Source organism: Xyrauchen texanus, chromosome 2 (assembly GCF_025860055.1).
Source record: "Xyrauchen texanus isolate HMW12.3.18 chromosome 2, RBS_HiC_50CHRs, whole genome shotgun sequence".
In the NCBI taxonomy this organism is placed as follows: domain Eukaryota; kingdom Metazoa; phylum Chordata; class Actinopteri; order Cypriniformes; family Catostomidae; genus Xyrauchen; species Xyrauchen texanus.
The window spans coordinates 52,187,049-52,210,211 of NC_068277.1; the positions used below are offsets into that span (position 1 = coordinate 52,187,049).

General features: G+C 37.5%; 1 protein-coding gene across 3 annotated transcripts in view; it reads right to left on the reverse strand.

The window, feature by feature from the left end:
- Positions 1-2,890: 2,890 nt before the first annotated feature.
- The window catches only part of LOC127658785 (TBC1 domain family member 19-like), a 39,431-nt gene continuing 19,158 nt past the window's right edge, over positions 2,891-23,163 (reverse strand). For 2 of the 3 annotated variants that reach the window (XM_052148340.1, XM_052148347.1), the window contains 9 exons: positions 20,410-20,484; positions 17,073-17,135; positions 12,782-12,866; positions 12,653-12,697; positions 11,174-11,206; positions 7,662-7,771; positions 7,459-7,550; positions 6,485-6,600; positions 2,891-5,271 (listed from right to left, as the gene is read on the reverse strand). In XM_052148340.1, coding sequence (XP_052004300.1) covers positions 5,057-5,271; positions 6,485-6,600; positions 7,459-7,550; positions 7,662-7,771; positions 11,174-11,206; positions 12,653-12,697; positions 12,782-12,866; positions 17,073-17,135; positions 20,410-20,484 — 834 coding nt within the window. In that variant the 3' untranslated portion in view covers positions 2,891-5,056. The remainder of the gene's footprint in view (positions 5,272-6,484; positions 6,601-7,458; positions 7,551-7,661; positions 7,772-11,173; positions 11,207-12,652; positions 12,698-12,781; positions 12,867-17,072; positions 17,136-20,409; positions 20,485-23,163) is intronic. The other variant, XM_052148344.1, reaches the window with a different exon arrangement.

The following is a 23,163-nucleotide window of genomic DNA, read 5'->3' on the forward strand; positions in this document are numbered from 1 at the left end:
CCTTCAGATGCCTTTTGGCTAACTCCAGGCAGGCTGTCATGTGCCTTTTACTGAGGAGTGGCTTCCATCTGGCCACTCTACCATACAGGCCTGATTGGTGGAGTGCTGCAGAGATGGTTGTTCTTCTGGAAGGTTCTCCTCTCTTCACAGAGAAATGCTGGAGCTCTATCAGATTGACCATCAGGTTCTAGGTCACCTCCCTGACTAAAGCCCTTCTCCCCGATCGCTCAGTTTGGCCGGGTGGCCAGCTCTAGGAAGAGTCCTGGTGGTTTCAAACTTCTTCCATTTACATATGATGGAGGCCACTGTGCTCATTGGGACCTTCAATGCTGCAGAAATGTTTCTGTACCCTTCCCCAGATATGTGCCTTTATACAATCCTGTCTCGGAGGTCTACAGATAATTCCAAGGACTTCATGGCTTGGTTTGTGCTCTGACATGCACTGTGAACTGTGGGACTTTGCAGGTGTGTGCCTTTCCAAATCATGTCCAATCAAATGAATTTACACAGGTGGACTCCAATCAAGTTGTAGAAACATCTCAAGGATGATCAGTGGAACAGGATGCACCTGAGCTCAATTTTGAGTGTCATGGCAAAGGCTGTGAATACTTATGTACATGTTATTTTTACGTTTTTTATTTTTAATACATTTGCAAAGATTTCAAACAAACTTCTTTCACTTTGTCATTATGGGAATTGCTTAAAGAATTTTTAGGAAAATAATGATTTTAATCCATTTTGGAATAAGGGTGTAACACAACAAAATGTGGAAAAAGTGAAGCGCTGCGAATACTTTCCGGATGCACTCCTTGCTGTCCTTAACAGTTAAGGAATGAAACAATTTGTAGACTGAACTGCTTTTATTGAATAAATGTATTAAAAAATATGGATAATAAACTATGCAATTGTTCACAAGAGCATCTGCATCTGATTACATGCAACTGTCAAGTACAGAAATAAAATACCTTATTACAGTGTAGTGGAAATAATCTAAATATATTTAGCAATCAAAAGAGAACAAACATCAATGAGTTGCAATTTAAAGTACAAAATGGTACAATTTAAAAAAATGTCAGCCTGTTTCAAAATTATGCATGTCGATGTCTCCTTAACAACTAGATCAGCGTACCCACAGAAAAAAGAAAAGATAGAGCCACATAACTCACATGTCCCAAGGGAATTTAATGAGTTCTGGGTTAATTTTATGGATTAGGCAAAGCATCCAATATGCAAACAAGAAAGTCAAAATGACATCTCCATCAGTGCTGCTCCTGTCATACACGGAAATGATGCTGATACTCATCACTTTGTGAGCGTTCTCATCCAAATTCTCTGGCACCAGTTGCAGGGTTATAGATTATGTTATTTAGAGAATATTTAACAGCCTGATTCAATCTCCCGAAAATCAGCAGATGGCCTCTCTATCATTCATTTCAAGGCTACAGCTGTCCCCAAGATCCTTAAAATATTCATATCTGTGAATCTTGAAAGATTTCCACTACAACTACAAATGTCATTATAAGCATTTATTGATTTTTCTAACTGCGCATACTCTGAACATGTGCATGCGCCTGAATCTATTTGCTTTAATTACTGAATCCACAAGGTGGCAACACTCAAAAATGAGCAGTTACTTTCATGATGAAATGCAGAAAGAAGCAATCACCGATAAACATCAGAAGACAAAGGTGGAAACTGCAAAATAGGATGTGCGCGTCAAGAGCACGTGTGTGAGAAGAGACCTTAATTTGCATAACTCGAGCCTAAAGGAATATAAAGAAATTTATGGGACTTAACTTGAAGATAAATAGTCCAGTCTCACACAGCTGTCGTTGCGCACATGCGCATAGTAAAATGAAGTATACTTTGAAAGGCTAGCGTTTTTCTGTTTGCAGGCGCCAAGTGTTCACTTCAAAACCTAAGTATACTTTTTGCCCAACTATTATGTAACTTACAGGTACAGGACAGGCCGTGGAAATAATTAATTGCGTAACATTTTTTAACTCATTGTTTTTCATATAATCACACTAAATTAACTCGACATCCCTAATGAATAGATCTTACAAAATTGGCCTTTCATCATGATCTTTAATTAAACATATGGGTATTTAGCAATGCGGCATAAAGCAAATGTATGCTTTCAAGTTATAATGTGGCATCAGCAAATGCATCACTGTCATAAATAAGAATATAGGAGTAAGGCTAATAAAGACTAAATTGATACAGCATATACATGGGTATACTCCAATAAAATCCCATATCTAATCTGTTTTTTCCCTTTTGTCACAGTTCAAAAAACAGCATCGGAAGTCTTAAGACCCAATAAAATGGCTTAACAAGTGCTCTTTTTTTTTCTTTTTTTTTTTACCTGTGTTGACTTTCTATTGAAAAAGGGAGTTTGAGCAGAACATATTAAAATGGCTGTACCTTAAAATAAATAAATAAATAAATAAATAAATATAAATATATATATATATATATATATATATATATATATATATATATATATATATATATATATATATATATATATATACATACACACACTCACCTAAAGGATAATTAGGAACACCTGTTCAATTTCTCATTAATGCAATTATCTAATCAACCAATCACATGGCAGTTGCTTCAATGCATTTAGGGGTGTGGTCCTGGTCAAGACAATCTCCTGAACTCCAAACTGAATGTTAGAATGGGAAAGAAAGGTGATTTAAGCAATTTTGAGCGTGGCATGGTTGTTGGTGCCAGACGGGCCGGTCTGAGTATTTCACAATCTGCTCAGTTACTGGGATTTTCACGCACAACCTTTTCTAGGGTTTACAAAGAATGGTGTGAAAAGGGAAAAACATCCAGTATGCGGCAGTCCTGTGGGCGAAAATGTCTTGTTGATGCTAGAGGTCAGAGGAGAATGGGCCGACTGATTCAAGCTGATAGAAGAGCAACTTTGCCTGAAATAACCACTCGTTACAACCGAGGTATGCAGCAAAGCATTTGTGAAGCCACAACACGCACAACCTTGAGGCGGATAAGCTACAACAGCAGAAGACCCCACCGGGTACCACTCATCTCCACTACAAATAGGAAAAAGAGGCTACAATTTGCAAGAGCTCACCAAAATTGGACAGTTGAAGACTGGAAAAATGTTGCCTGATCTGATGAGTCTCGATTTCTGTTGAGACATTCAGATGGTAGAGTCAGAATTTGGCGTAAACAGAATGAGAACATGGATCCATCATGCCTTGTTACCACTGTGCAGGCTGGTGGTGGTGGTGTAATGGTGTGGGGGATGTTTTCTTGGCACACTTTAGGCCCCTTAGTGCCAATTGGGCATCGTTTAAATGCCACGGCCTACTTGAGCATTGTTTCTGACCATGTCCATCCCTTTATGGCCACCATGTACCTCCTCTGATGGCTACTTCCAGCAGGATAATGCACCATGTCACAAAGCTCGAATCATTTCAAATTGGTTTCTTGAACATGACAATGAGTTCACTGTACTAAAATGGCCCCCACAGTCACCAGATCTCAACCCAATAGAGCATCTTTGGGATGTGGTGGAACAGGAGCTTCGTGCCCTGGATGTGCATCCCACAAATCTCCATCAACTGCAAGATGCTATCCTATCAATATGGGCCAACATTTCTAAAGAATGCTTTCAGCACCTTGTTGAATCAATGCCACGTAGAAATAAGGCAGTTCTGAAGGCGAAAGGGGGTCAAACAGAGTATTAGTATGGTGTTCCTAATAATCCTTTAGGTGAGTGTATATATATGTGATCCCAAGTGCAACAAGAGAGAAGAGAAGGACTGTATTTTTTAAATGTGCATGCTAAAGGTTGATCTTGTATGAGAAATCTAGCATATAGATGGCCTCAAAGCTAATAGACATGAGCAAAAAAGGTACAAAAGTACTTTTTTTTTATTATTATTTAAAAGGGTCTTTTGGACTGGGGCACCCAGTCATCAACACACAAACATAAAAGTCAGGCTTCTCAGACAGCTGTGGCGAAGAGGAAGATCTGCAGCAGGGGCATTACCTTCAGGGTTGAGAGGTCAGCAAGAACAGCCTGCAAGAAGAGAAGAAATAAAAACAGAAGGATCTTTCTTAAGATGGAAGATGATTTAGGGCAGTGTTGGGCATGTCATAGTAAATATTCACGAGAGAGACATCCATTTAGATCATCTGGCAATGAAAGACCTGTACACCAAGTCAAACTAAAAGAATACATGAACACCAATCCTGTTTCTCAAAATGGCATCTGCTGGCCTGCTCTGATGCTACTTAAGAGCTTGGAAGGTGCTAAGGGTGCATCCGTCTCACAGGAGCTGTTTGGGGTGAAGGCCTTCAGAGGGAATCGAGTGCGCTCAAGCTTCTGTCCTTATGGAATTGGAAGCAAATAAATTTAGAGGCTGCTATCAGGTTAGCATGTCTCCTCTAATGTTTCATGACCAGGCCAGGCCGCTAAAAATACAATGTGTTATGATACTTTCTCCAGTAGGGGCAAGGTGGTACATAAGCAAGCAGATACTGTCCAGCAGCATCTTCACAGCGCCTTGAGGCCCAGGCTCGTGCGTCACTGTGGGTTACAGCCAGAATTAATGCCAGCAAGTCATATGCACTTTTACTACAGCTGTCAATTAAGCAGTTACATGCGACAGCATCCAACAGTGCAACCCTCTTAATTAGCATAGGATGCTTTAATAAAAGTTGAAAGTATGGAAATAAACTTTGAATAAGTTGGGCCTATGAATGTAAAAATGTTAAATGGTCAAATCTTAAAGCGATTTGCCAAGTAAACTATAGAACATCGAAGAAGGTATATACAAAGTGCATAGTGCTGATTTTGCTTAAGTAATACGTTTTAGACTGTAACACAAGACATAACATGTGCACACATATGCATACAGTGCCTACAGTCAGATTTCATGCATAGTCTAAACATTTCAGGGGTGGGGTGTGGGGGACATGGTCCGCTTTTAAAAGTGGCTCTCCCAGCAATTTTAAAACATGTGCCTTGGGAGGACTGGGTTACGAGTTTTGGCTGCAAGTTAACATACTATTTCTGTATTTTTGTACACACACACACACACACACACACACACACGCACGCACACACGCACGCACACACGCACGCACACACGCACGCACACACGCACGCACACACGCACGCACACACGCACGCATGCTTGCATGTAACAACCTCTGCTGATGCCAATGATGTCACTTCCATTAGGTTTTCGGCTCGGAAGGCAAAGACTGCAGCGGCCAGGACTGAAACAAAGGAACAAAAAAACAGGCGTCATATCCAGGAAGTTAAATATATTCCAAATTACTTATGTAAAGGTGAAGCGTATAATTTTTTTTATGATAAAAAAACTTTCTTCCATCCAAGCCTAATATGCAGAGACAACTATAAGTAAGCCATTCATATTATGATTTCACAAAAAACTGTAAATACTCTGGCGCTACCAAAACATTGCTCTTATTTGTTTGAGCATCCTGACCAGCCCGACATCAATATTGGCTCAACCCATGGTCTGAGTTTAGGGAGTGGCTATCTGTTTGTCCAACCAATCAAAGATGGGGGAGTGTTCAGGAAACCAGTTTTAAAACAGGTTTTTTGCAATTCCATTTGGTGTCTCCAATTTCGATTGGTGGCACAGGAATTGCACACTTGACCTTCAGCCTTCTTACTTGAGGGGTCAATTTGAAACATATTAACTTCAACTATGCTTAGTGATTACTTTGAGTTATTAGATACTGACAAAAAAGTTAACTAAAACTTTGAACTGACTTCCAAAAATGAAAAATCTCTCATCATTTACTCACCCTTATGCAATCCTGGATGTGTATGACTTTCTTTTTGTCAGCAGAACACAAATTAAGATTTCTAGAAGAATTTCTCAGCTCTTTTGGTCCATACAATGCAAGTGAATGGGTGCCAACATTTTGAAGCTCCAATGAAGCTTAATGTCTTCAGAAGCGAATTTGATATGTGTGGATGAATAACAGAGTCAATTTGTACAATAAATTCTCAGCTCAGTCAATCTCCACTCTAACACTTATTACTACTCACATTATTCATGCATACTGGGCAGGGAGAACCATTTCTAGCAAAAACTGACTTTAATATTGACCTGTTTCTCACCCATACCTATCATATATCTTCTGAAGACATTGATTTAATCACTAGAGTTGTATGGATTACTTTTATGCTGCATTTATGTGCTTTTTGGAGCATCACAATTTGGCACCCATTCACTTGCATTGTATGGACCTACAGAGCTGAAATTTTCGTCTAAATATCTTAACTTGTGTTCTGCAGAATAAAGAAAAACATACTTTTATATGGGATGGCATGAGTGTGAGTAAATTATGAGAATTTTCATTTTGGGCGTGAACTATCCCTTTAAATTAGCATAATTACATGTTCCATGTTCAAAACAGTTGGTAAAAGGTCAAGCATTAGGGAGGACTGACCCACCTGCCACTATCTCTAAGGAATCATATCCTAGGATACGGTCCCACAACAACAAGAGCTGATCGGTGGACAGGTATCCAGAGAAGGCTCGGACAATCCACTTAAAGGCAATTCGTAATCTAAGGAATATGCACACACAAACTGAGGAAAAGACACTCACAAAAATACACATGTAGATCAATTTTAAACAATAATTGGTCCCACTTTATATTAGGTGTCTTTAACTACTATGTACTAACATTAAAATACATACAATACAATTTACTTATTGTGCATCTAAATGTTTTTCTGCAAAAATTCTCACAAGATTCACATTTGCTACTACTGAGGTTGGTAGGGGTTTAAGAAACAAAAAAGAGAAAGGACAGAATGGAATGGACATCTTGGTCTTTGGTTGAAGATGCTGAAGTCTTTATTGCAGTGTAGCAGTGACAAAGTAGCTACATGGAGCACCATGGATTCATGCTTAAGTACATAGTAGTTAAAGACACCTAATATAATGTGGCTTCCAAAAATCTTATCTGCTTCAATGAAAAGTTTGAATTTTAAGACTTGTATGTGCATAATTCAGACAATAGGTGGAGCTGTACTATTACAACACAGCACACACAGTGGAATCACAGTGTAAGTCACTTTCAGCTGGATGTTAAAGCAACAAAACCAGTAGCTATTACAATTGTGGCCTGAACAGGAATCTACACATAAAACTAGATTTTTACATTTTAGGAAGAAAATGTGAGTTGCAATGTAGTATATTGGTTAAGGATCTTTGCCTAAATACAACAAACCACAAAAAATTAAGTAGTTCATTATCATTATAATTTACTATTTATATTATCATTAAAGGTATCATTAAAGGTATTCTTAACTTAAAGTGTGTTTTGCAACTGGCCGTTGAAAAATAACCTACCACCCCTGTGTCCAGGAGCAAAATCTTCATAAGAGAACTAAATTAAATATATACACAATAAACTCACGGTTGGGCTCCTATCTCCCGTAGATGGTAGAAAAGTTGAGGAAGGTGGGTCTGCAGTAATCTCTCAAATTGCAAGCACAGCGACACTACACCCTAACACACACATACATGTTTGGTGAGATCAGAGACAATCTTCATCATGCCAATCAAATGACACTTAAGAAATCCGTTTTGTTGTGTCACAACACAAACAAACATACTTACAGACGGATGTGAGGAGATAGAGTGCAGTCTGAAGAAGTGGCGGATATACATCTCCCTGAACACGCTGTACAACTTAGACGGCTCATTATATAGAAAACACAGAGGGGCCACTGCAGCACAAAACACAGACATATCCACAGTAAATTATTAAAGTGATTTTACCATGGTACTCTGCTTCATATTGTGCCTAAAAACAGAGGCCGTTCTAGACCAATTTGTCTGGTGGGGGTGGGGGGGTAATGTATTATACCTTAAATATCCCCTGTACACATATAAAATATAATTTGCTGTTTTAATATTTGTGGACATGCAAGACAACCAAAGATTCAACAAATTGGAGTAAAAACTTAATATATAAACAAATATATAAACAAAAGGCTCATGACAAATGTTTCAATGAGTCAATACACCCTAATGTTCTGTTTTACCCACAAACTTCAAGCCATGTTGCCATGCTGTTCTATAGAAAGACTAATGCAATAACATTCTTGGGTAAAATGAATGATAGGCTCAATTACTATTAGTTATGAGTTTAAAAAAGTTACATGCATCATAATTATAAGTGACCAATAAAATGGCTTTAATGTGTTTTTTGTTTTTTTTAATCATTATTATGTCTGTTAGTGTCTATGCGCATTCCTTATTGAGTGCACTTGGTGTGCGCCTCTTATGAGAGAACGCGGTTGCTAATATTAAGCTCAATTCTCCTTTATTGAGCACATGTGTGCCTCTCACTTTTGATTGGTGTGCCGCGCATTAGTATCTGTTTGGTTGCCCATCTCTGCCCACATATCGGGAGTGTGGTTGCCTTCCAGTTTGCTGTACGCTTGTTCTCTGAGCACACAAGTCTTTAACAGAGGATTCCTTGTCTCTCCCCCGTGTGTCAGAAGACCTTCCAGTCTGCTGGGTGCTGTTCTCTGCACCTCACTACGCTTCAACAGAGGATTCCTACGAATCTGCTCCTGACTTCCACAACACACACACTCACCTACGAACAAACTATTCACAGATTTGCACATTGCGCGGCCACGGCACGCACACATCCACAAACTTCTCCCCACTTTTGAAGACATTGCCGGGATTCTCAGTCATCGCAAACACATTTGAAGTGAATATTTATTGTTAATAAATCCTTTGAACTGTTCCTCTGCTCTTGGGTCTCTTTGTCTCGCTCTTGCTCTCTGACAGAACAATCTAGCCAAGTATGGACCTAGCAGAGGAGTCTACTCTTCACTCCGCAGTCTCTCAGCAGGGAGCTTTACTTGAATGTCAGCAGGATCAGATCTCTGCATCGAACCGAGCTCTGGAGATGATGGCATTGCAGCTCGCTGAGCTCACCTCTCTTCTTAAAAGACAATGATTCTGGTGGCCATCGGTTGCGTGAGACATATGCCAGTTCATAGCCACTTGCCCCATTTGCGTGACTAATAAGACCTCCTGTAACCCCCCCGGCAAGCTCCTCCTAATGTTGTCTGTCCCTTTGAGACCCCGGTCGCACATAGCCATGGATTTTTAAACTGTCTCCCCTTCTACAATGGCAACACCAGTGGACCAGTTCTCAAAGGCAGCTCATTTCAATCCCCTTCCCAAATTACCCACAGCGAGGGAGACAGTGGTAGCAGTCATAAACCACATCTTCCACATTTATGACCTCCCAGTCGATGTGGTTTCTGACAGAGGCCCCCAATTTGTCTCACATTTTTGCAGAATTCTTTCGATAGCTGGGGGCTACAGTGAGTTTGTCTTCTGGGTTCCACCCGCAAACAAATGGGCAAGTGAAGCGGGTGAATCAGGAATTGGAAAAAACCCTGCGCCGAGTGGCCTCTCGCAATCCATCTTCTTCGAGCAATCATTTAGTCTGGGTCGAGTACACCCACAACTCATTGCAGTCATCGTCTGTGAGGTTATCACCCTTCCAGTGTAGCCTCGGTTATCAGCCCCCTCTGTTCCCCACAAGAACCCTACGTTCAGGTCCCACCCACCCACGCATTTATTCAGAGTTGCCGGCACACCTGGAAAGCCACCAGAGAAGCTCTCATATGGAACGGCGCTTGTGTTAAGAGGTCGATGGACCATCACCGGTCTAAGTCCCCAGCTTACTTGTGCTGGCTAAAGGTTTGGTTGTCCTCTAAAGACATTCTGCTATGACTCCCCTCACATAAGCTGTTTATTGGGCCATTTCTCATCACCAAGGTCATTATTCCGTTTTTTCATGTCTCCAAAATTAAGCCCATTTTACGCTCTAATTTACACCACACCTGTCCGACCTCCTCCGTGTCTTGTTGAGGGCTCTCTGGTGTACACGGTCAGGAGAGTGGTTGACATCAGGTGGATGGGGAGAGGGTTCCAGAACCTGGTTGACTGGGAGGATTATGGACCTGAGGATAGATCTTGGGCTATTGACACAGGGGCACAGCACCCCCACCCCTGCCTTAAAAACACCCCTTTCTGTGGTAAAATCACTGAAATTCATAGCCTTTCATGGCTTATGCCCAGACAACATTTCTTCACTGATTTTGGAGGGAAATTGTGTGGAATTGTAAAATGTGTTAAACAGAGCTGACAGCACTAGAGTCTTACTGATAGCTTAAAGCTTAATCCAACTAACTGAAATAATTAATAAATGAAAATGCAAGGGTTAGGGGATGAGTAGAAATATGCAAACAACAGACATTTCAATTATGCTGATATCTGCAGCGCTTTCTGTGGGATTCTGAGCGCATAGTTCCATGTGGGCCTACTTATTGCTTTAATAAAACTGTAACAACACCAATATGATAAAAGACACCAAATGTTTAATAAGGAGTAAGCAAAGTTAGTCACATTTATTACAAATATAAATCAGAACAAACAGCTCTTCAACCAAGTTTTTTAGTTTCTTAGACTTTAAGCTGTTTACGGTTGCCAAACAACTCAAATAGATTCATAACATTAATAAAGAATAATTTTATGTTCCAATCAGATTTTAGAACCAGAACTATTCATCATATAGTAAGAAATGGAATTGTTTCTTTTTGTTTTTCATGCTGTTGTTGTATGTTGTTTTGCCGATGTAAAAGAGAGAACTACACCGATGCCAATCAAGTGTCTCATTTGAATGAATTTTTTTTTTACAATTTACAATGTACCATTTGTTAATATTAGTTTACAACATTAGGTAACATGAACTAACAATGCACAATGCTTTTACAGCATTTATTAATCTTGGTTAATTTTAATTTCAACACTAAGTAATACATTTTTAAAATCAAAAGTTTTAGATGTTAACATTAGTTAATGGACTATGAACTAACATGAACTAAAAATGAACAATTGTATTATTATTAACTAGAACTTACAAAGATGAATAAATGCTATAAAAAAAATACATTGTTCATTGTTAGTTCTTGATACCTAATGCATTAACTAATGTTATGAATGGAACCATTTTTTTAAAGTGTTACCAAAAAATGTAGCTGAGCTGTATTTTGTATATAAGGTTTTGTGCTGTATTCTTCATGTTTCAAACTCACCATACATTGAGAAGCCATGGAATGGGATGACACCTTTGGGAGAGAGAGGCAATTGTTTGTGACATTGTTAGCACACTGTTACTGTTATAACAAAATTGTTTCAGTGATCCTGTTAACTCTTTAAGCTTGTATCGGCCCTGCCGATGTATTTTGATAAAAAAAAAATATATATTATTAAAATTTCAATAACTACAGTCTTGACCAACACAAAATAGGTATCGTTTTAAAGCTAAGAAGCTGTACTTTACACTGCCTGTAGACATTATGAACAAAATTGAACAAGGGCTTTGAAATTTGCAGACAAATCAGAAGTGTTCCATTTTGGCAATTTATTAATAATTTTGCAATGTACATATTATTGTAATCATTAAAAAAAAAAATCAAATAGCCATATGTCAAAGTTTTTAAAGAGTAAAATACAACCAGCCTGTTTGTTTTTCTCAGAGACAAAAAAAGGTGAGTAATAGCTAAATAGTATGTCTTTGACATACACGTTACCTTTAAACAGGTAATGTCTATAAGTGCGTATTTGCTTACAACTTCACGAAAAATAAACAGAACATAAATATCACAGACTATAATGGGAAGGGGATTCCCATTCAAATGAGCCCACAAACAACGTAATCAGATGCTCAGATCATTAGTGTGATATCTGGCTAAAAACACATTAGCTTTCCTGGATCAGATGACTTCATCGGAATTTGTGTTGTACGTTGTCCAATGTCATGGAATGCTAAACCAATTGTATTAGAATTCAGTTCATATAAGCATATTCAGATTGCTGCAGCTACAGGTGGATTCATCCAAATATGGGCAGAGAAAATCGTTCAGTCTAATTACATATGGCCACCAGAAGATGACACAGACACAGGGATGACTCAAATGACAGAATGGAACTCAACAAGATTTTGTTTCTCATGCTTGCATGCTTTGGAGAGAAAATATATATATATATTTTTTGTATTTGCACGTGTAATTAGTTATTATGTACAATTATTATGCTTTATTTGTTTGGAGAAGCTTTTGGACACTTGGAGATGTTTTTGGACAATGAGATAAATTATTTTGCTATAAGCTATAACTTTTGATTACTTTGTTAGGGGTCATTGGGAATAAAACAAAAGCAGAGCTTTTGTTTTTTTCAGAGCTACCTTATTTACACCCTGAGATATATAATGTCAAATCAGAAAAATAAGAAATAAAGTTAATTTTTGTCTTCTTTTTATTTTTCAGCCGTTTCTAAGGCAAGAGTCTCAATTTATCATAATCTATATCATTCATTTTTATTTTTTTTGTAGAGTTATAAGCCTTTAATTTTGGGCATACCACTTAAACATGATATCTTTAAAAACACCCTCAAAGCTTAAAGGATTAAACTAATAAATCAGAATCAATAAACCAAAATCAGAGAATTCAACAAACGATGATACTGACTGGTACATACTTGAATATGAATGCATTTAAAAGCTGCTTTCTTACCATTTGGGGGGTAAACCACAGCAAAATGCTCTGAACCAGATTTGCCTAAGAAAAAGACAATTTCATAGATTGAAAAGAAGGTAAGGGAGACATTGTTACAGTAAAAAGATAAACATGCAAAGACATTACTTTGGATGCATGATTTAGGTGGCGTAGCACTGTTGTAGTTGAAATGCTCCAGGACTGCAGTGTCTCGAGAGAAACATAGCAAAACCTGAGGAGAAAAACAATGCACAAATAAGTGCCACACAAACTTGTATTGCAAACAAACTTTTAGCTTTGGTAAATTTCCTGGTGCAATCACATTTGGAGAGCCACTTTAGAGCCAAAGCCTCCCACGGTCAAACAGGTGAGTTCTTTCTTTTATTACACATTCCCATAATGGACATATAATTCATTTTAAAAGAACAGCAATCAGACTTCTGCAGACATATTTTTATCTGCTTCCTATAATGCAGGTTTCTCAGTAACCACATTTTCCTAATTTGTTTTTTAATGGATTTCTAAAGGTTTTCTTTCCAACCTGATGTAAGTTGCTTGTAACAATCCTAGCAACATAAAACCTCTAAAAGAATACATTGCATTAACATCAATGTCATTTAGGGATGTTGCTCAAAGTTTAAAAACATTCAAACATTACCACTTTTTTTAATCTTTCTAATAAGAATATTTTTTACACTACCATATTATAAAGTAAAAGGTGAAGTGTGTAGTTCAACTAACACAACTACATAGTCATTCATTGGCTGATTCAAATGTGGCACTTTCAAAACAATCACAATTGATCCATATTATTTGCTTTAAAACAAAGCATAAAAACAGCTCAATTTCTAATTACACAGAAATAATAGTTCTGGCGACAAAATCTAATTGGAAGAGCTGCATTAAAAGATGCTTTAAAATAGCTGAAATACACACACCTGTATGCAGATAAAATGTATTCTGTATTAATGCTTTGATTCTTGGTGCCATTACCAAAACATGTTACAACAGGTTTGTGCCTTTCACCTATTTTCTTTTTAACTTTTTAACACATCCAGCTTTCTAATCACCATAGTACTACCACCTAGTATCCGAGATCTGACAACTCAGATGGTGAAATTCTTGAACTGTCCAGAGAGTTCACACTAAACCAATATTTAAAAGCAGGCTGGCCTCTTTTATCTCTTCACATCTGCAAACAGGGCCGGCCCGTTGTGCAAACAAAACAGGCAGCTGCCTAGGGCCAGACATGCCTGGGGAGGCCCAGTGAAGGTGCGAACATATGTAAAATAAATGAACAAATCAAAAGATTAAGAAACAGTGATGACTTTTATTTTGAACTTCTCCACAGTCCAATGGTTTCTATCATGCACACACTTAGGAGTAGGGATGGGGGGATCGATACCTAAACTATCGATACTTCCGATACTGATGTGGTATCAAGAATATCGATACTCACATAAAAATAGCGATTTAGATTGTTTTTTTTTTAACTAGTGATCTTATTATTTAGACAACAAGAATATTAATACATCTCATAAGCTTCAAAGTGGAAAGTGGTTTTAATTGTTGCATGGCATGATGCATGACATATATTATAATTTATAATGGCAAGCCCATTACTGTGTGACCAATTTTACTGGTTTATTTAAATTCAAAGGTGTTAAAACATTGATAAATGATCTGTAATCCTCGTTAATAAATTATACCCTCATGAACATTTGCCATGGATTTACAGTAGTAATATTATATTAACAATGACTAGTAGCCACAACTGTGGTAACCATGTTGTATTTTTGTTTCGTTTTCTTGTCAGTAACCAAGGTTTTGAAACAATTAACCATGTTTTTGTTACAGCATTATTGTAGTATCCATATTGTAACTTGGTTTTAGTAATAGTAACCATATAATAATTATGGTTAATCTATGGTCTATAGGGTTTTATATGTTGCTTATACTTACTAATTTTTAAAAGGTAAACAAAGCAGCCTAATATTTTCTGCCTATAAATATATATAGAAAAAATTAAGTAATAATTTAAGTTACTAATTTTGTCCATAGAATTTGTATAAATTCAATTTATTAGAGGTATCAATATTGGTATCGATATCGGCGAAACTGGCCTAAAAGTACTTGGTATCGGATCGAAAAGAAAATAAGTGGTATTGCCCATCCCTACTCAGCAGAGCATGCAACACGCATGGACCTGATCACTTGGCATACAAATCACAGTGACGGTGAAAACTAAAAACAACATACAAGTATAAAATGAGCTCTGAACAATCACATAAAGACAAATAACTGACAGTTACAACAAATAAAATAACAGCAGTATATTTAAAATCAGCAAAAAGTAAAGCTAAGCAGTACACACTAATCTGCATAATTTATTCAGAATGCAAAGCATTGCAGGGTATTTGAGTGCCACTTCTTATAACAGTATAATTAGACACAGATCACACACCTTGCTGAATAATGCACAAGCCTGACAGAAAGCAGGAAAAAAGTTATAGTTGCTTTGTGGCTATTTGAGACTTTGAGGCTTATTTTGTGTAAAGGATAGCAGAAACGGTAGTTGACAAATCATTAGGGCTGTTCACGTTTTCTCAAGAATAATATGCTGGGGAAGGAATTCAGACACTGCCGATATACAGGCGCAAAAAAACTCATATAGAGTGAAAATATGAGCAATGAATCTAGAAAATAACCAAACCACATTATTTGCAAAGATCTCTGCTATATAAGAGGTATGAGTTTATTCTTTACATTTCATTACAAATGTATATTTCGAGGTGTTGCGTTTATATTTTGTTGCTCTAAATAAACATTTACACATATGTGGGTAGTTTAAATTGAATTCCAACAAATGTCAGCCATGACATTTAAACTAATCTAAACTATTAAAACAAAAAACTATTTAAAAAGCAGTTAATGGGTAACATTTATGGTTGTATTTTTTATTTATATATTATTATTTATTTGGAATGCCCAATGCCCCATGCACTCTAAGTCCTTGTGGTGGCGTAGTGACTCACCTCAATACGGGTTGCCTCCACTACTGAGTACGTCAATCCGCGCATCTTATCATGTGGCTTGTTGAGCGCAGCATCCACGCACAACTCACCAGGTGCCCCACCGAGAGCGAACCCCATAATAGGGACCAAGAGGAGGTTACCCCATGTGACTATCCTCCCTAGCAACTGGGCTAATCTGGTTGCTTAGGAGACACTCAGCACACCCTGGGATTCGAACTTGTGACTCCAGGGGTGGTAGTCAGTGTCTTTACTCGCTGAGCTACCCAGGCCCCCTATGGTTGTATTTGTTATCATTAGTTGATACCTAATGCAAACCTTGTTGTAAAATGTTACCCAGTAATTATCATACATTACATGCAGTTTCCATTGAGATGTTGGTTTATTTGTACTTCTAGAACAAAACTGAAAGGCGATAAAATGGTGACTTTTCACAGGAACTAATATACACATATTCCCTTGTGCATGCATCTTCATGTTGGGGGGTGGGGGGGGGGGGCTATCAGACATGTTATTTGTGGTCTACCGAGCTATACCGTATACTGCTTCTTTTTAGAGTTTTCTGTTAAATAAATCTACTCATCACGTTTGCAGTGGTTCTATGGATGTTTAAAAGGTTTCACACCAGGCTGCCCATTTTCATGATTTTGCCTAGGGCCCCACAAACCCACGGGCCCTGTCTGCAAACCATATTCCAGTTCCATAGTGATGATAAAATGTGTTCTTGTGAAGCTCAAAACCCCACAGGCTTTTCTATCCAAATGCAGAGAAAATGCAGACACAAACAGCCCCGGGAAACAAGGCAAAGAGGCACATTGATGGTTGTCCAGGGAATAGCAGCCAATGAAACACCAAAGTGAAAATTGAAGTGTAGTTTGGAGCCTCTAAAATGTTTGTTTTCAAGCCGATGAACCATTTATGCAAGTAGAAGAGAAAGAGTAAATTCTTCACAAACAACATCTAATAATGGCCACTCATTCAAGGCAGTGTATCTTCAGTACAAATCAAGGTATTTGTACTGTTTGAAAAAAACTAAACAAAACAGAAAAATGACGAAAAGGGACAATTTGAGCCCGATGATGGCATTAATAGAAGTTAAAGAAAATATCAAGTTCCCGAAATACAAAACTCTTGTAATAAGAAATGACTCATGGTGAATTCCCTGCAAAAAGAGTGTTGTTTAGAGAGGTCTATCTAGGAGACTATACAATCCAGCCTTATCTGGTTTAGGTACGGTATATGAAGCCAAAGAACATGGGTTTGCAATAATCTTCTCACAATAGTTTAGTCTACTAGATGACACATCAATGTCTACATCGTTTAAGACTCGATGAGAACAATTCTTGTTCAAAATCAGTTGACTGAAAGGTTGTTTTGTAAATTATTTAGAATTAGTGTTCACTCACCTGATATAAATAGTCCTCAAATACGAAGTAGTAATCGTCATTACTGGCCGTGAGCTTCACATCCTGAGACAAAATCAGACATTTTAATCAGAAACGGGTGCATTGGAACATATGCACTAAATTTGCACTAGAACTAAAAACTAAAAATAGGATGAATCTATGATTTCAATTTCATAACATATGTCCATAAAATTGAATGGAGTAATCTTTAAAAAAAATCATATTTTATATTAGTGTTCAACCAGCTTGGAGACATTATTTTAGGGATAAAAGCACCAACGATGAGATGTGCCAGGTGCAAAATTACATACAACAGCATTTATAGCATAATGTTGATTACCACAAAAATGTATTTTGATATGTCCCTCCTTTTCTTTAAAGTGAGGCAGTTACAATGGAAGTGAATGGGGCCAATTTTTATTTTGTTAAAAATTTAACTATTTCAAAATTTTAGCCAGGAGACGTAAACAATATGCGAGTTAATATGATTTTAATGTTATAAATCACTTGCTAATCTTTTCTGTGGAAAGTTATAGCCAATTTTTAAACTCTGTTGCCATGACGATGTAATGTCAACAAACCCTAAAATCCTTGAAACATTTTATAGCTCAAATAATACATTAATTTTAACAGAAGAGGTAATGTAAGTGCTTTATGAAATTATAAGTTTCACATTTCTGCTTTTAAACCTTTAAAAATTTGAGTTCCAGTGAGGCACTTACAATAGACGTGAATGAGGGCCAATCTATAAACATTATAATACTCACTGTTTCAAAAGTATAGCCACAAGACATAAGCAATATGTGTGTTAACATGATTTTAGTGTGATGAAAACACTTATAATCCTTTTCTGTGTAAAGTTATAGCCAATTGTACAACTTCATTGCCATGACGATGTAATGTCAACAAACCATAAACTCCTAAAATGACTGTAAAATTATGATTTAAACAACTTTACAGCTCAAATAATACATTAATTTTAACAAAAGAATTAATGTAAGTGCTTATATAAAAATTATAAGCTTCATATTTCTGCCTTTAAACCCTCTAAAAATTGGCCCCCATTCACTTCCATTGTCACTGTAACTTCGTGTAATCTTCTTTTTTAAAGAAAATGACGGTCAAAATAATTTTTTGTGGTAATGCTTCCAAAAATGCTGTTGATTGAGCTTAATTTGTATTGAATCTGGAATATTCCTTTAAGTACTTTCTACATTGAAAAGGTTTATGAAAATATTAAGTAAATACTACACATGTTTTTTAATTCAAACATGTGAAAATGAATGCTTTAGCTTAAGTAAATATAATAGTTATTTTTACAATGCGTCAACATGCATCAGTCCAAAAGTTGAAAACAGTGTCAAATTTATTCGCTTATTTGAGAAAATTTCAGTGGTAAATAAAATAATTACATTTTAAGTAACTTTTCAAAGCTGTTGTTTTTCAGCATGCACTGGGCTTGAATAATAAATAATCTGCTGTGGGAAGCTTCCATCTGCCATGTGGTACATTGTTTAAGGTCTTAAAGCAGGGGTGTCAAACTCGGTTCCTGGAGGGCCACAGTCCAGCAGAGTTTAGCTCCAACCCTAATTAAAAACACCTGAAGCAGCTAATCAAGGTCTTCAGGAGTGCTTAAAGATTACAAGAAGGCATTTTGGAGCAGTGCTCGAACTTAACTCTGCAGGGCTGTGGCCCTCCAGGAACTGAGTTTGACACCCCTGTCTTAAAGGGTTAGTTCACACAAAAATGAAAATCCTCTCATGATTTACTTATCTTTAAGCCATCTCATATGTGTATGACTTTCCTTCTTCAGCAGAACTGAAGTGAAGATTTTTATAAGCACATTTCATCTCTTTTTCTCCTTACAATTTAAGTAAACAGGTGCCATTAGACTGCTGGCTATTTGACAGACCAAACATCATATTTAAGCATCATAAAAGTCATTCTTATGACTCCAGTCAATCAATGAATGTCTTCTGAAGCAAATCGAATACAGAACTGAAATGTGCTTGTAAAAATCTTAATTTCGGTTCTGCTGAAGAAGGAAAGACAAACATATCTGGAATGGCTTAAAGGTGAGTCAATCATGAGAGAATTTCGATTTTTTTGGTGAACTTTCCCTTTAATATTGAAATTTTGAAATGTGGAATGTTCTAGTACATAGTAAAATTGAAATGGACAAAGCTTAATTAAATACCGTGTTTAAATACCATCAGATTTGCAAATAAATGTTACTCAAATGTTTGTTCAATGCACTCTCTCACTTCAATCAATATTATGCCATTAAATTAATTACATTTTACTTCATTTATACCAATAATATTTATAAAAATTGTATGCAAAAACTTGTGAAATAAAACTTAAGTTAACCTTATCCATCTTTGTTTTCCCCCAGATGCTTTTTGGAACCTGCGATTAAAGGTAACCCCTGATGCAAATAGCATCAGATACTATTTGCACCCCTAATTTAATACTAACAGTATAGGGACATCACTGCAGCGTGTTTATTGTGTTTATTCACAGTCCCACAGACACCCTACACCAACCCCTCAACCTAACCCTAACCTACCTTTACAAAAATGAACCATGCTTTTACTACAGTAACCATAGTATCACCATAGTCACAACAAAATTAAACATGATTACTATAAAAACATTGTTAATTGCAGCAAATCTATGGTTTCTGCCAAAAACATGGTTACTACAATATTACTATAGTAAAACTACATTTATATAAATTTGTATGTATTATTATTATAAGCAGTATTAAAAAAATATTAAGTGAGGAGACAGGAAGCAGCATGGGAAAGAGTGCGACAAATTCCAAATCGAGCCCAGGTCAGAAAAGGCATGGGCTCACCAGCATTACGCCCCACGTCACTGAAGCAACACTCACAATGCAGTTTATAATACATTTCTGATTCCAATAGACTATTGTGGTGCAAATAGGTGCACTGTTTGGCAGGTGTTATTTACACATGGGTGCAAAAAGTCTTTTTCAGTGCAGTTGGTTAAAAGAATTAGCAAAATGGCTCAGAAAAGTTATGTTAGTTCTGAGAAAATGTCTAGCATCATGTTTGCGAATTCCACTTTGTTATATATCTAATGCAATAAAAGTCACACACTTTTTAAGTGTGGCTTAGGTGTCCAAAAGCCATTTAGGGGTCACTGTATAAATGTATTGTATCAACTGCAAACAAAATGCTTTGTTCCTCTTTTCATTTCATCTGTATAAGGACAGCTAGATCTTGGAAAGAGACTGACTTTTCAGGAGTGTTACTTAAATAAACTGCATTTTTCCATTTTCCAACAATTGTCCTTGTAAATATTTGGTTACCTTATATATTAGGTTGTCCACCAGCAGGGCATTGTGTATCACTCTAGCCTTTAGCTGTTCGTAATGTGTTATTTCCTGTTTAATAAAACAAACAAATCAATAGACAAAAACAGCAATAGTGAATTCATCTCAGTCGGCTGAACTGAATCAACCAATAAATAATGCTTAAAGAGACATTTCGGTACATAGATCAAACTGCCTCCAGCTATTGGTGCGAATTCAATTATTATTTTTTAAGAATATTAATCAATTAGCTAATTCAATTGCTATTGTAATTAAAGCAGCAGTTCACTAGGATTACTTTTCACCGTTTGTGAATCATTTATGTTCATTTATGTGCTTGGGTCAAAACTGGCTTTATGTATGGATATTAATGTGCATGGTTGTTTTATAATGTCTTGTTTTAAAGCCAAAGTATTTTCTCCTATCCCATCTTAACATGCAGAGAAAGTAAGCCATTTTCAATTTCAGACCATTTTCAATTTATATGTTTGTCAGACCAATGGAAGACAGGGGTGTTTGGAAAACCTGTTTGAAAACAAATATAGTTTTTGCAATTATGTTTGATGACTTAGTTTAATGGTTAAATGGCCTGGCACATTTACATAAATGTGTAGTAATGTGCATTGTCCCAGTAGTTCTAAACGGAATAAAAGTAAATTAAAAGAGTCTACTGAAATAAATATCATAAGATAATTATAAATATAAATATAATTATTTAATAAAATGAACACAAGTTCTCTTGGGTGCAGTTTCAGTTATCAAGAGAAATTTCAGTCAAAGATTCAGTTCAGTCACTTTAAGGAAAGTTTCAGTCACACTTAATCCTTATTGGCTGGGAGAGCATGGAGATGAACTGGCCTGGTCACTGTCATCAAGACACCCACTTTATCAGCAGTTACATAATTGTTCCACTAGAAACATTTAAACCGACTTCCCTTTTTCCTCTCTGTCATGCCATCGGCTCCTGTCCTGCACACATCTGCAACACTTGCTCAAACTGTGACAGATTACTCTGCTTGTTTTAAAAGTGTCGCCCCACATCAAGTGTTTGTCCTCTTGTTAACAGATGGAGAGGGTACACTTTCCAGATGCCCGTTTCACTGCTATAATGGAGGCCCAAGGAGCAATCAACTAGCTTGGAGACATTGCTTTAGGGATAAAAGTGCCAACAATAAGATACACCAGGTGCAAAATTACAGTGGGTGCCTCCTCTATCATTTCTACCACACAAGAAGCTCAAAGATAATTGTGTTAAGATGGCTTTTGTATTTAAAAGGTGCACTCAGTAATTTTTTCCTCATTAAAAAGTTTTACTCTTAAGGATTAACTACAGTCATATCAGTAACCTTATAAAAGCTGTTTTATTCTACATGGAGAGGATACCCTTATGGGGGCGGCCATGTTATGATCACATGACTAGTCGAATGCTACTCACTTAATCTCAGTAACCGCAATGTTATCGGACACTTTCACTCATTAATTAAATTAATTATTGCTGACTGTGAATAGTGAATTTTTACAATTGCATCTGCAACTGGAAACTTTTGTGTTTTAATGATGCTGCTCCAAAGCAGTCACTGTGAGTTCAAGTTGACACAAACAAAAAAGTTACTGTGTGTACCTTTAAGATGAGAGTGGTAAATGGACTCCCCCCACACACACAAACACTTTTGTTCCTATCATGGTGGAGGCTCTCAATTAAAGGGATAGTAAAAAAAAATCATTTCATCATTTACTCAGGTGTGAATGGGGAGCAGGTGTGTTAAATTTGGTGTCATTGATCTCACACTCCCTCAAACTGGTCACTGGAAGTTCAACATGGCACCACATGGCAAAGAACTCTCTGAGGATCTGAAAAAAAAAGAATTGTTGCTCTACATAAAGATGGCCTAGGATATAAGAAGATTGCCAAGGCCCTGACACTGAGCTGCAGCATGGTGGCCAAGACCATACAGCAGTTTAACAGGACAGGTTCCACTCAGAACAGGCCTCGCCATGGTCGACCAAAGAAGTTGAGTGCACGTGCTCAGCGTCATATCCAGAGGTTGTCTTTGGGAAATAGACATATGAGTGCTGCCAGCATTGCTGCAGAGGTTGAAGGGGTGGGGGGGTCAGCCTGTCAGTGCTCAGACCATACACTGCATCAAATTGGTCTGCATGGCTGTCGTCCCAGAAGGAAGCCTCTTCTAAAGATGATGTACAAGAAAGCCCGCAAACAGTTTGCTGAAGACAAGCAGACTAAGGACATGGATTACTGGAACCATGTCCTGTGGTCTGATGAGACCAATATAAACTTATTTGGTTCAGATGGTGTCAAGCATGTGTGGCAGAAACCAGGTGAGGAGTACAAAGACAAGTGTGTCTTGCCTACAGTCAAGCATGGTGGTGGGAGTGTCTAGTCTGGGGCTGCATGAGTGCTGCCGGCACTGGGGAGCTACAGTTTATTGAGGGAACCATGAATGCCAACATGTACTGTGACATACTGAAGCAGAGCATGATCCCCTCCCTTTGGAGACTGGGCCACAGGGAAGTATTCCAGCATGATAGCGACCCCAAACACACCTCCAAGACGACCACTGCCTTGCTAAAGAAGCTGAGGGTGAAGGTGATGGACTGGCCAAGCATGTCTCCAGACCTAAACCCTATTGAGCATCTGTGGGGCATCCTCAAATAGAAGGTGGAGGAGCACAAGGTCTCTAACATCCATCAGCTCTGTGATGTTGTCATGGAGGAGTGGAAGACGACTCCAGT